The sequence below is a fragment of the Colletotrichum chrysophilum genome (genome assembly GCF_026319265.1).
Source record: "Colletotrichum chrysophilum strain AFK26 chromosome Unknown scaffold_32, whole genome shotgun sequence".
Taxonomy (NCBI): Eukaryota; Fungi; Ascomycota; class Sordariomycetes; order Glomerellales; family Glomerellaceae; genus Colletotrichum; species Colletotrichum chrysophilum.
In genome coordinates, this window is record NW_026517319.1 from 343,122 (window position 1) to 356,842 (window position 13,721).

General features: G+C 49.8%; 4 protein-coding genes across 4 annotated transcripts; 2 read left to right on the top strand and 2 right to left on the bottom strand.

Moving 5' to 3' along the window:
* Positions 1 to 944: 944 nt before the first annotated feature.
* COL26b_005059 (uncharacterized protein) lies at positions 945 to 1,820 on the bottom strand (the record flags this gene model as incomplete). The annotated part of the gene is made up of 1 exon (XM_053177915.1): positions 945 to 1,820. The coding sequence occupies one exon, from the start codon at positions 1,818 to 1,820 to the stop codon at positions 945 to 947; it is 876 nt and encodes a 291-aa protein (XP_053038224.1).
* A 1,911-nt stretch (positions 1,821 to 3,731) lies between these two features.
* COL26b_005060 (uncharacterized protein) lies at positions 3,732 to 4,342 on the top strand (the record flags this gene model as incomplete). Its single annotated transcript, XM_053177916.1, has 2 exons — positions 3,732 to 4,115; positions 4,166 to 4,342. 2 exons carry the CDS (start codon positions 3,732 to 3,734, stop codon positions 4,340 to 4,342), a joined length of 561 nt encoding a protein of 186 aa, XP_053038225.1.
* A 379-nt stretch (positions 4,343 to 4,721) lies between these two features.
* On the bottom strand, positions 4,722 to 5,601 carry COL26b_005061 (uncharacterized protein; the record flags this gene model as incomplete). Its single annotated transcript, XM_053177917.1, has 2 exons — positions 4,722 to 5,233; positions 5,289 to 5,601. 2 exons carry the CDS (start codon positions 5,599 to 5,601, stop codon positions 4,722 to 4,724), a joined length of 825 nt encoding a protein of 274 aa, XP_053038226.1.
* Positions 5,602 to 8,959: 3,358 nt separating this feature from the next.
* On the top strand, positions 8,960 to 10,615 carry COL26b_005062 (uncharacterized protein; the record flags this gene model as incomplete). Its single annotated transcript, XM_053177918.1, has 4 exons — positions 8,960 to 9,154; positions 9,221 to 9,583; positions 9,634 to 9,855; positions 9,908 to 10,615. The coding sequence occupies 4 exons, from the start codon at positions 8,960 to 8,962 to the stop codon at positions 10,613 to 10,615; spliced, it is 1,488 nt and encodes a 495-aa protein (XP_053038227.1).
* Between the last annotated feature and the right edge of the window lie 3,106 nt (positions 10,616 to 13,721).

Consider the following 13,721-nt stretch of genomic DNA (forward strand, 5'->3'; position numbering starts at 1 on the left):
TCAGATAAGAGGCGGGGATTTGTGCGTCGTCGGACACTAACGCAGAATGTCCGCTGGGATGGACTGTAGATGCGTCGGTCGGACGATGCCAATTCCCTCGGACCGCAAACGCGTTACATCGTTGATTGAGAAGGATCTGATCATTGAAGGGCGCGTCAAGCCTCGAGATTTGTACTACTAGTGCCCGAACCCAGGTGATTTACTCTGGAAGCTTTACTTGGTAGCAGTGTAAATGGCTTGTCAGAATATCATTGAAAACACTTGGACTTCTAGAATAGAAGAATCGCAATGTTGATGAAATCTTGTTCGGAGCTACCACGATTGCTGCTAGCTGCTCTAATGTCAAATTGCCCAGCTGAAAATTTGGATTCAACCAAGACATTAGTGATGTTTGTATTAACCCACAGAAGTACGAACGATGCGTTTTCACTCCCGAGTCTCGCTGATTCTCCTGATGGCAGACGCTAGCCTCTCAATACCTTCCACAAGTTCTTCCTTTTCGTGCCAGGCCCAGCACAATCTTGCACCATTCAAGTATGAAGTTTCCCCCCTGCTCATGCTCAATGGGTCATCAGGCACCGCGAATATTGACCCAGGAGCAATCTTCAAATTGAAGTCCTGTAGTGCAACCTGCGCAATTTTCGCACCTGTGAACTTCCCAAAGAAGACGTAAAGGAAAAAGCCACCGGCCACATTGGAGTCGCTATTCTCAGCGACCATCCTGGCACCTAAAGGATAAAGGCATCGTTTGATGGCGTTGGTCAAGGCATGGTAGCGCTCGCGATAGACTGGAATAAGACAATCGTTGATGTGTGTTGTCATAACTCCGTTCTGCAACATTCTGTCTATCACGAGTGACGCGAAATGACTTTGGCAACCCCCGGAGACGCTTGCTCCGCTTTGATCAAATCAGTGTCATACAAAACTAATTGGGGACTCGCAACTTACACGGTTCCCATCGCGGCAACAAAGTCCGGAGTGCCTTCTAGCCAGCCCACCCTCATACCTGGGGCCACGATCTTGGAAAATGATCCATTGCTCACAGAATTTCCAAACACAGTAGCACCTTCCATATCTCGATCAACGTCCACAATTCGGGGTTGACACTGAGGTATTTCCTCAGACGAGGTATCGCCGTTGTCGTCTGCATACCATCTCAGCATATCGTACACGTCGTCGGTGACAATCAATGCATCGTGCTTGCGTGCCAACTGCACAAGCTTCCTTCTGTTCTCGATTCCCATAGTCTTTCCACTTGGATTGGAGAAAGTCGGAATGAGGTAGATGACGTGTTTGTAGATCTTTGGGTAGCCAGCCTTTTCAAGCTTTCTTGGCGGTAAAGACGCGTCTGCCGGCCATTCGTTGTCGACTTCTTGGAGAGCTTTAGCTAAGAAGTCCAAATCCACGCCATCTTCACTCTCGGGTGCGCCACGGATGCGTGCCATCAGACCAGCATCTCTCAAAATAGGACAAGCGAGGAAGTACGTCGGCTCGACCATCCAGACAGCGCGTGTGCTGGGGTCCGTGAACTTCTGCAGGATGGTTGCCAGTCCGTTAGAGGCGCCATTTGTGATCACGATGCGCTCGCCTGGGATGGACCCAGCGGATGGAGCGTAAAAGTCGTTGAGCCATTTCCCGATTGACTCTCGTAGGCTGGTACTTCCTAGTTCAGGGCCGTAGAGGAGCTGCTTGTTGATGTCGTTTCGGCGGAAGACTGCGGCAGATGCAGATTCTAGCGCCTCGACCGGATGCAAACGCGGCGTAGGCCATCCGCCCTGGAGGTTGATATGCGATTGATCGACTGGAGACTTGGCAATCATGATTCCGGATGACGAGGGCAAGGCTAACGGCACTCTGTGTGGGATGCAGTCAAGACAGTAGGCATGGCTTTTAGGAAATAGGCCGCGGTACGAATTTCCACAACGCTGGTTTCTTTTTGATACCAAGCGGCATGAGTCCGAGGCCTCTCAGATTACGCTGCGGCATCGTTCCCCTACGCAATCCTTGCTACACGTGAATTGGAACCGGCACTGTGTTCACTTGACCCGCAATTGTCGGACATCATTTCTGAAAGTCCGCTCGAGATAGAATGATCGCACTCACCTTGGATATGACTGATAAGAACAGAAGGCATACCGTATTAATTACGTAGGCCTGGAGCGCCTCGCGGATGTGTGACTAGCGACGCCATTTCGGTCGTGACACATTCAGTAGAGCTATTATTGTAGTTCAATGAGCAGACAACGTTAAGAGCCTTTTCCTCACTACTAGGTAGAAAAGGTCCACACTGAGTTGCAATGAATTTCATTTTGTTAGATGCAATTTGAAATGCTTGCTTGAGTACAGCTCTACTAGGTAGAATATGCGCGACTGCAGTACCAGCAAATCCAGCGACACAGAGTAACATCAAGTCAGCGCATCATTGTGCGTGCAGCAAGGTTGAGGAGGAGCATAGTTCGGAAGATTTGTCTATTTTGCGTGGCAAGATATGTCCTCTAGCAAACCGCATGGGTAAACCAATCCAGCATCACCCTCATCAATACAATCATGATGCTCGCGGAGGAGCACTCTGAGCACTTGTTAGCTACGACTCGACAAATTTTCGGGATACTTACAGGAAAGATATGATAAGTGTCAATGAGTATTCTTCCATCATCAAATCGTTGGAAATGGAGTCTTGCTGCCCATCCCATCTCGCCCGTCGTCCCATCGTCATAAACGTAGTTGCTCTGTCCATGGAGCATCACCTCGTTGGCATTACCAGGGCTAAAAGGGAAGACTTTGAAAACAGTGTGCTTTCTCGATGCCTGACCCTTCCAGGAGCCGAGATTTACCTCAGCTATTTCTGCCCGGGCGCTGGGAATCAGTACTGCTTGTCCCGCATCACAGATAGAAGTATACTTACTGGCGCGACCCCGAACATTAGTTGCTGCCTTTTTCATGACACCATCTTCTGTGAAGCAATCGGCCCACGAATTTGCATTCTCTTTATCGTCGGAGAAGGTGTAGAAACGTTGAAGAAACTCGGCCAAAGGCTTGTCCAACGCCGAGGGGTCATACTCAAAAGAGTGCGCCGCAAGTGCTTCAGGTGTCGGATCCATCGGAAAGCTCTGCGTATGTTCGATAGAGTGAACAGCGAATGTCTCAGACCTTAGTCTGTCAATCTTGCCCCGTGCTTCTTTATCTCAATGCAATCGGGCCAAGCGCACTTGATGAAGCTGTCCTGAATGCCCCACATCATTCGGAGAAGAGCTCAAAAGTCCGACAGGTCGTCCAATAGCCCAAACTCATGCATTGATACCGTGCATACATAAGCTATGAGTTGTTATGCTCAGATGTGGCACACCTTGGGGTATGATGCAGCACATGATTTATTACAGCACTATTCAAAATGGCACCCAAGGCACTTTGCTGTTTTTCCGTCGACATTGACGCTGTTTGCGGTTGGATCGGATCATACGGAGGCGAAGAATCCGTTTCTGACATCTCACGAGGTATCCACTATTCTCTTGACGTGATGGCTTCTGGATACTTAGACTGGATGAATAGGCTATTTTGCTGGTACTGTTGGAGTCCGGCGTCTGCTGAACCTCTTCAAGAAGTACAATATCAAAACGACTTGGTTCATTCCCGGCCACACCTTAGAGACTTTTCCCGAAGAGTGTGCTCTTATCAGGGATGCGGGCCATGAGATTGGTCTGCACGGCTACTCGCACGAGAATCCGAAAGAGATGACAGTTGAACAGCAACGAGTAGTTCTAGACAAGACGTACCGACTTGTTACGGAGTTCTGTGGCAAGCCTCCTAGAGGCTCAGTAGTCCCGTGGTGGGAGACTCCCAAGGAAGGCGCCGAGCTCATGTTGGAGTACGGTAAGACCCCGAAGATAATGGCTCTAGAACTTCCAAGAAGACTTATTTCTGGGAAAGGCCTTGAATACGATCACTCTTTCTCTCACCACGACGCGATACCTTACTGGCTGCGTGTCGGTGACGAGTGGACCAAGATTGACTACTCGAAGCATCCGGATACATGGATGAAGCCGCTGGTGAGAGGTGAGGAGACCGGCTTAGTGGAGATTCCTGCAAGCTGGTATCTGGATGATCTCCCTCCAATGGTAAGCGAAACGGAAGAAACCCTGTCTAACACAGGCGCTAAGACATGCAGATGTTCATTAAGAACATGCAGAACAGCCATGGCTGGGTGCATCCATCGGTTGTCGAGGATCTGTGGAAGGACCACTTTGACTTCTTCTACGAGAACTACGACAATATCTGCTTCCCAGTCACAATTCATCCCGATGTTTCGGGGCACCCTCACGCACTAAAAATGCTGGAAAGGTAACACTTCTGGAAGAGACTTTTTCAACACGTGTACTAATGGCTAGTCAGGGTGATTCAATATTTGATGACGAAGCCTGGTGTGGAGTTTGTGAAGATGGAAGATATTTGCGATGAGTTCAAGTCTCGCAGCTCTCCTCCTGCTGGAGCCAGAATGCCAGCCGAAGCAGGATCGATCATTAGATGTTGATTCGTATGAAGTCGTTCCTGGACGTGGAATCGCGTCTGAATCGCTTGTTTGTGTAGTAGATACATGAAATAAGAAGTATTCATGATTTAGTTTCAACATTTCATAGACATCATTTAGTCGGCCTTCAATTCAGGGATGTGCAGATTGTTGCAAGATAAATCTCCACACGACTCTACAACTTCTGTACTCTTTTCTACTCTACAAGTGTCGGCTGCGACAAGAAAAACTGGATGGCCATCTCGCCAGCCAGCAACCTTGTATCTTCCTGATCTACAAGTCTCAAATACTCCTTCATCTTCTCATCATCGGGTATCATCCCAGATTGCTGCACGGCTAATGTGCTCCATTTGTTGATGAAAGTGTCAAATTCCGGGTGCCCCTGGTAGGTCAACACCCGGCCCGGCACTAAGAATCCCTGAACTTCGCACAAGGGAGATGTGCCCATCTGCACCCAGTTCGGAGGCAGTGGTACGTCCAGTTGTACCACATCTTGGTGAAGAAACTGGTACGAGACGGTGTCGCCCTTCAGACAAGGGAAATGGGATGCGAAGTCCTCTGAAAGCGACACTTGATGAACCCCAATCTCCCAACCCTTGGGGTTCTTCACTACCCGAGCGCCATGTTTGGATAGAAAGGCCTGGCCAATGAGTTGGTGGCCAAAACATCCCCCGAATATTTTCACATTTGGAGAGTTCTCATAGACATCTGCGGCCAGTCAGTGATTGTAAACCATGGCTGAACAACATCCTCGAAGACATACCTCGGAGGAAGGCAGCTAGCTTGTGAATCCACGGCTCATCATCATATGCTGAAGCCACGGAACCAGTGACGACGAGGGCATCGAAATCTTCCACTGGCAAGGGATACTCGTCTTTGAGAATCACATCGAAGCCAGTAACCTCGGCAATAATTTGGCCGTTCGGCCTTTTGGCGTTGTACGCATTGACAGATGCTAGAATCCAGCTGGCGAAAATGTCGTCAAATTGGCCCCTATCTTTCGCAATGTTCTCGGGAATAGGAAAGCAGCAGAGAACCGCAATCCGGAGTTTGCGGCGTGGGGTTACTACCGTCATGATGATCCTGGGGTGTTGTCTCGGTTCGGGTAAGTTCTGGCTGGCTGGGAATTCGAAGACAGATAATGTCCTTGATAAGACGATACCCAGGTTAACCTTGTCGAAATGTACCGAACAGATATAAATAAGGTGGGAATATACCTCCACAAACCGGCTCGACAGCGGCACAGCGGACATCGCACATTAAGTCCGCCGTGGGGCCGGTGTTGATAACAGCGGGGAACTGCCGAGATAAGACAAGTCAAGGGATCCATCCGGAGCGGATGACTGATTCAGTCGCCTAATCGGGATATCGAGTGCGGAGGTTGAGACCGGCGGCAGTGAGACATTCGGAGCCATGTCACGCTCATGCTCATGAGTTATGCTTCATTGCAGAACAATACAGCAAAAATGAGCCAGACGCTGTACGGTATCCCGTGGCTACGCGCTCAACGTGAGATTGCCTGCTGTCGCTGTCGTCGCCGTAAGAAGAAGGTTGGGAAATCACATTGATGCGCAATTGTGGCGCCCAAGCTGACAAAATGCCAGTGTGATAAACGCCGCCCGCTGTGCGGCGAATGTGCCAGGTCCGGTGCAGGTGAGAGTCGAAGGCATTTCCATTACCCACATCACTGAAGTTGACTCGATCTTGTGTCCAGAATGTGTGCCACTCGCCCCTAAGAAGTCTGCCATGACCACACTTCCAGCTGGGTAAGCAACCTACTGTATCATGCAGGGAATGTAGTTCTCATAGTCATTGGCCATTAGATACGTTCATCTGCTCGAGGAACATATAGCGACACTTGAAACTCGCCTCCGACAGTCCAATCCGTCGATTGCCGGTGACCATTTTCTGAGCGACCCCAGAGCAAGACCTGTCAACACCCCAGCCTCGATGGATTTGATAGCAGATGATGCTGTGCCTCCATTGAATATGTTGAGCAGACTTTCAGATGGGCCACTGGATGTCGACGGGCCTGCTTCTCCCACTGATCCACCCGGTGCCGGCCCAGTGGCAACTCCGGATTGGGTGCTCGGGACATTCGATGAAGCCATCGACTTCGATCTTGCAGCATTGAGCGGCAGAGATATCTCACCGTTAACAAATCCTCCACGGGACCGCATGACGGATCAATCTCAATCAGAACCCACAACGTTTGAGGCCGATGACATCCAAGACATGGAACCCGGCGCACCTTCTCTTCAGCTCGCCATCCAAGAAGAACGGCTGACCGAGTCATACTTGCCTCTGTCAGTTGCTGGTCGCTATGTGAAGGAATACTTCACAAGTGCTCACCCCATCTGGCCGTTCTTACATCGCCAGCAATGGGAGGACTGGTGGAAGTATTGGTCTGGCCCGGCGAGACAAATGAACTCACCAGGCTCGCAGACTTTCTTCGTGGACATGGTGCTTTCTATTGGTGCTCTGCTGGTTCATGGATCGACCCCCTCTTCCGAACACCTGGACCTTTCTCGGGCATCCTTTCAACGAGCCATGGCGAAGTACAGGTCTTATGAGATCCAAGAGTCATCGCCTATTTTGCGTACGCAGTCATCTCTACTACTGACTGTGCACGCGATGCATCTCGACTCCGTCCGAGACCTCTTCGATTGCGCCTCAGAATCAGTGAAGAACTGTGCATTATCGGACCTCTCGTATCAAAGATCACGGCGAAAAGCACCTTCAACGCAACAGCATGGCATCGACGACGTCGTTCAGAAAATGGTTACAAGGACATGTCTCGTAATAGATATTATCATATCTAACACGATGGAACATAGTCTTTGTTCGGAAAACTCATTGATGGATGACGATAACATGTCAGAGCTAGACGGCTCTGTGTCTTCCGAAGAGCTCAGGCTCGGCAACCCCTTCGAGTTCAACTCAGCTGCTCCATCGCCTGCAGATGTTGCCCTGGAAGAACACATTTTCCAGCTTCGTCGGATTCAGTACCGTATCCTGAAGATTACGCGGAGATTGGAACATGATGCGCAAAGAGAAGGCCATCCCGTCCCCAACCTATGGCGCTCGTGGCCTCGGCACGATTTGGATCGTTGGATCCACGACATTGACTCCCTTTCTGACTCTGCGGAGCGTCAAAGAAAGTTTCAATCGAGCGCATGGCTACAGAAGCTGGCCAACTATACAGCCATTTCGTTGTTCCCGAACCCACACTTGGCCATTCGAGGAGGGGACTCGAAACACCTTGTGACTGCAGCCTGCTCCGTTCTCGTATCTTTTCGGAGGTTCCGGGTCAGAGATCACACTACATGCTATACTTGGACTGCAGTATGTCTGTACGGCAACCATAAAATCCATTCACTAACATTGTCTAGCTCCTTCATCAATTCCAAGCTGGCATCTGCGTGGTCTTTTGCCTGTGGGCAACGCCTACACACCAGCAAATGGCGCTATACGATCGCCGCCCAGTCTGCCAAGCGTTATTTGCCTGTCTTGCAACCTTGATTGACTTTGCAAGCAAGTGGAGCTCTGCTCAAGTCTTCCGTGATGTTTTCGAGTTGCTGATGGAGGCTGTGCCCGTCGTGGAGTTCGGCGACCCATCTCAATCCTGGTCTATCACACCTCCTCAATCGGCTAACTTACAGCTATTTATAACTGAACTGGAGGATCTGAAGGTGCAACAGAAAGTAATCAACATGCTCAAAACTATGCGCAGGGGGCGGGTGCCGTTCACGTCGCCATCAGTGGAGGAGACGCAGTGGATTCAGTACGAGCACAACGAACATATGTCTTAATTGCTATCTTCTAAAAGAATATTTTCAAGACGACAGATGGACCACCTCGTCTAAGAAGGGAAGCTTCGAGTACCATAGTCGTAGTTGAAAGAAGTGCTTCATCGATGAAGCTTGCACCCGCATGCTTCTCACCCTTGAATTGAGTAGGTGCAAAGATAAGAATGATGTGACAAAGTCGGATTTACATCTTTCAATGGGGTCTTCTCGATTTCGTCGGCGTGACATAGTCTTCAATTTGAAAAATAAGTCCGAAGCCCGATCTGGACTTAGTCTCGCCTGACTGTGACTTCATGTCCGACACAATCGACAAAATTGTAGCCTCTAAGTCATCATGAACTGGAGCGTGGGGTTGCTGCGATATCCCTGCACAGAGGCGGACTTTGTCGCATATTGTCCGAGTCGCGCCACAATCGCTACCCAAGCCTAGATAAGCATCGATTCTCCAATGCCGGGAATGGGACGGGGAACACAGAGCCCTGCGTTGACTAGCAGCAACACGGTGGAGCTGATATCTATCGACAAGTCACCCTCGTCCAGACAAGCCAGAATCATCTGGTAGTACCATCACATCGAGCACTACATTTACGATCACTTTGGGTTGCGTTTGTTATCAATAGTGAAAATGACCAGCCGCCCTGCTTCAGGGTCCCTCTGCGACGGCCCGGACGACGTGAAAGAGGATGCAAAGTCGCAAGTTACGGGAACAATAGAGGTGCATTTCGACTACGACGCCAGCGATGTCAAATGCTTAGTGCGTAAGGTCGATTGGCGCATCATGCCATTTCTTTGGGGCTATGCTGTTCTCTCGGCCGTCGATGTAAGACAACTTTGGTCACCGGAATCGAAAAATACTTCGAGCTATGCTAACTATCCAAAACATCAGAAAGTCATCATCTCGAACGCAGCCCTCTACGGCATGTTGAAAGACAACAACCTTGTTGGTCAGCAGTACAGCTGGGTTGGCTCCATCTTCTACTTTGGTTACCTTGTAGCCGAGTTTCCAGCTGTGAATTTGATGGCTCGGTTCCCAATCGGCAAGTTTCTTGCAATTACAGCCATGGGCTGGTCTGTTACAACGCTGCTCATGGCTGTCACCCACAATGCCGCCGGTCTGATGGCGCTTCGATTCTTTATGGGCATGTGCGAAGCGCCAGCGCTACCTGGGTTGACTCTGATCACCGTCATGTGGTGGCGGAAGAAAGAACAGCCATTGCGCGTGGCCATATGGAGTTCAACAGTTGCCTCGGTACGTCAGGTTCTTGCCTTCTTCGTGTGAACAAAACTAACCACTGCCAGGTATACGTTGGGCTTATCTCTTACGGCATTGGAAACAGCACCCTGGCTATAGCTTCATGGCGCCTGCTTTTTATTGCTCTAGGTGGCATTAGCTTCATCTTTTCTATACTCATGTTCTTTCTCTTTCCTGATAGACCTGAAGAAGGCAAGTTCTTATCAGCAAAGGAGGCATATATCGCGATGCACCGGAAGCTTGACGACAACACCGGCATCGAAAACAAGGTTAGTGTGAGCGTCACTCAACCGAAGATGAAGTACTGACCATGCTCGGCAGGAGTTCAAGTGGTACCAAGTCCGCGAGGCACTCATCGACTGGAAGTCTTGGGTTGTGTGCTTGTTCTTCCTGTGCATGAATGTGTCCAACGGTGGATTGAACACTTTCTCCGCGCAGATTGTGTCCAGCTTCGGCTTTGGCCCACTCAAGACCGTTCTCCTTGGCATGCCCACTGGCGTTATCCAGGCAGTTTCTTCCATCCTCGCCACAATTCCCCCTCGCTACATCAAGGACACTCGATGCATTTCTGCTGCCGCTTGCTGCATCGTGCCCCTTGTATGCAGCATCGTCATTCGCGAACTACCCTCTTCAAACAAGGCCGGTCTACTTACCGCATACTACTTCTTCTACTTCTTCTGGGGTCCCTACGCCGTTGCACTTAGCTTGCCTATGGCAAACACGAGTGGGCACACGAAGAAGGTGACGGTGAACGCGATGGTGTTTCTGGCGTACTGCGTCGCCAACATTATTGCGCCACAGACATTTCGTGCCAGCGAAGCACCGCATTACGCCACCGGTTACAACAGCATCTTGGGGTTTGAGAGCAGTGCCGTGGCGCTAATGGCTGTGTACTATGTCGGCATCAAATATGAGAATCGCAGGAGAGACAAGACTTATGGGAAGGTCATCGCGGGGAACATTTCGGTAGAAGAAAGCATGGAGGACCTCACGGACTGGGAGAAGAAGAGTTTCAGATACGTGTGTTAGTTTGATTCTGGGGTTGGCATTCCCTTCTGAGTGTAATGGTTTTCTTGTTATCTTGTTTTGGTAGTAATAATAACAAAGCTTAATCCTTGAAATAAACCATTGCAAATCCTTGGTGAGCCCCCTTTGCGAAAGCCTTCAGCTCTGCGTGCGCTGCGCACTCATTATCGTAATAGGCCATATCTTCGGCAGATGCAAATGTAGAGATGGCGGCTATGGTGAACCCTTGCGCTCTTTGATCAGCCACGGCCAAAGCAGCTTTTACAGACAAGATATAGGGCTTTCCGTCCTACGGTACGTTAGCGACTTGGTTTCTGTTTTGAAGGCTAAGTCGTGCATCTTTGCCGAAAGGAAGATGAGAATTAGGCTTGGACGGAAAAGCTCTTACCTTGAGAGCTTTCTGTGGCATCTGTTGGTAAAAGCCCAAGACTTTCTTCTGACTTTCCTCGTCAGGTATTTTGAAAAGAGTAATTCTAGTGATCTTTTCCGCCATTTTGAAAGATTGTCTTGCTACAAACGGTGTTGAAGAGGGTTTAGGCTGGCTGTGCTGCTTGAAGGATGGTGGAGGATTGGTATGTCTGTGGATAATCTCAAGACAAATGTGTACACAAAAGCATTCAACATCAAGGCCAAGATTAGATATGGTTTCAATGTCACCAAAGACTTCGAACGCGCAATTGCCGAGGTTCTGCATTGCAGCTCAGCATTACACTTGCGAGAGGGGCTTGAGGGGGGCTTGTCGTTCCGAGACTTCGGAAACGGACTTTGCTCCGAGACTCGGAATGGCAGGGTCGCAGTGGCTTCCGTCTGCGACGTATGATATGCACAGTTCTGATCTCTGAATAGAAAAGTGAGATTTTGATATAGATTGTAAACGCAGTATCTAATGCATTTCATCCGTCGTGGTTGTGCAACCCAAGCTATTCTCAAGATGAAGTCCTGGCTACCGATTGCCCCACGATCTCACTTCTCGCTCCAAAACATCCCTTTCGGGGTGATATCCAGCAACGAAAAGCAGCAGCATCGCCCGGCTGTTGCTATTGGGGACCATGTTCTTGACCTAGACGCATTCGCTCAAGGCGGTGGCTTTCGCAAAGCGCCTACGCTCTCGGCAGATCAATTGAAAGTCTTTTCGCAGCCTACCCTCAACTCATTTGCGGAATTGGGACGGCCAGTACATCGAATCGTCCGGTCGTACTTGCAAGAGGTCTTTCAAGACAACACCCCTCACCCAGACGTCCTTAAGGACAACAACGCCCTGAAGAAATCGGCTTTGCGTCTTGTATCGGAAGTATCTTTGCAACTCCCTTTTGCGATAGGAGATTACACGGACTTTTTCGCCGGGCGCAATCACGCTCACAACGTCGGCACCCTGTTTCGCGGAGCGGCCAACGCACTGCAGCCAAACTACAATCACCTGCCGGTCGCTTATCACGGCCGAGCCAGTTCCGTTGTAGTCTCCGGCACCCCGCTCCGGAGGCCATGGGGACAGGCCTTGCCGGCACCCGGCGCTACCGAGCCGGTCTTCCGGCCTTGTGCGCGTCTCGATATTGAGCTTGAAATGGGCATGTTCATTTGCAAGCCCAACAATCTTGGAAGTCCGATTCCTGTTAATGACGCTGAGGAGTACATCTTTGGATATGTTTTGATGAACGACTGGAGCGCAAGGGATATTCAGCAGTGGGAATACGTTCCCCTTGGCCCATTCAATGCGAAGAATTTCGGCACCTCAATCAGCCCCTGGGTGGTGCTCGCTGATGCGCTGGAGCCGTTCCGAACGAAAGGATTGCCGAATGATGTGCAGCTGCAATCATATTTGCGAGAAAACCGGGCTGAAAATGTGTTGGACATCAACTTGGAGGTTTCTCTGTCTGGTACGTTCACAATCCTAAACTCACATGAAATGAAGACTAACCGAGTCGCTTTTTTGTGATTTAGCCTCAGGAGGTGAGGAAACCATTCTCACTCGAACTTCTGCGAAGAACCTTTTGTGGTCTTGGCCCCAGATGGTAGCACATCATTCAATCTCAGGCTGTAACCTTCGTGCAGGGGACTTGCTTGGCTCAGGGACCGTTTCTGGGTCTGAACCTGGCACTCAAGGAAGCCTTTTAGAACAGTCGCAAGGCGGCAAGGTCCCTATTAAGCTGAATGGTGGACAAGAACGTAAGTTTCTCCAAGACGGAGATACAGTTGTCATCAAGGGCTGGGCTGGTGGAGCAGACGGCGAGCTAGTCGGATTTGGAGAGTGTTCTGGCCAAATCTTGGCACCGATAGCATTTTAGAAGATTCACATTAGGACTCTCAAGATTAGGGAACGCGTAGTAATTCCTACCCGGTACCCCAAAAATTAGACTACAGAGCTTATTCACGGTAGGCATGTGATACACAATGCATTATTTGACTCCGTCAGTTCACATGACGACGAATTTGATCTCTCCCCAAGATCAGTAGTCGGAACTGCACGGTGCGCGTGGCATTGAGATTTTCAGTTGTGAATTAGCAATCATACACCTCTAAATAGGGAGGTAAAATTAACTATTGAAACCATAATCAAAACTGTCATGATAGGAAGAAGAAAAGGAGGAAACGTACAATCGGATACGTCCGCAAGTATAACGGATATGCCCGTGTACAGAACTTCTCATAAGTGTTGGAGCGTAAAATGTCCTCGGTCGTCGGCTGTCATGCTCACCGACGGTCGCAAACCAGCCGAGGTTGTATTCCCCGATTAGGCATCTCAGCATTTGTTCGAAGTCGCTACAAGTACGTGCCCGTTCCAACTATGTCTACCTCTTTTCGACATAACTTTCTCTCTCGCAAACGGCTGCTTCAAAAATAATGAGTCCCTCTCTTTCAGAACAAATAGGCGTGGAAAGTGTTGGTCACGGCGAGTTCATTTCTCAGACGCTACCCATGCGCATGGCCAATGCCAGACCTGTCGCCTACGGTGGATGCTCCCTCTCTGTCGCTGTAAGCGCAGCCTGTGCAACCACTAAACCCTCCCTTGACCTCTACTCAATTGTTGGTCATTTTCATGGGCCCGCCTCCCCCAATGAAAAGCTTCTCTGCACTGTCGAAAACACTAGAGACACTCGTTCGTTTTCAACGA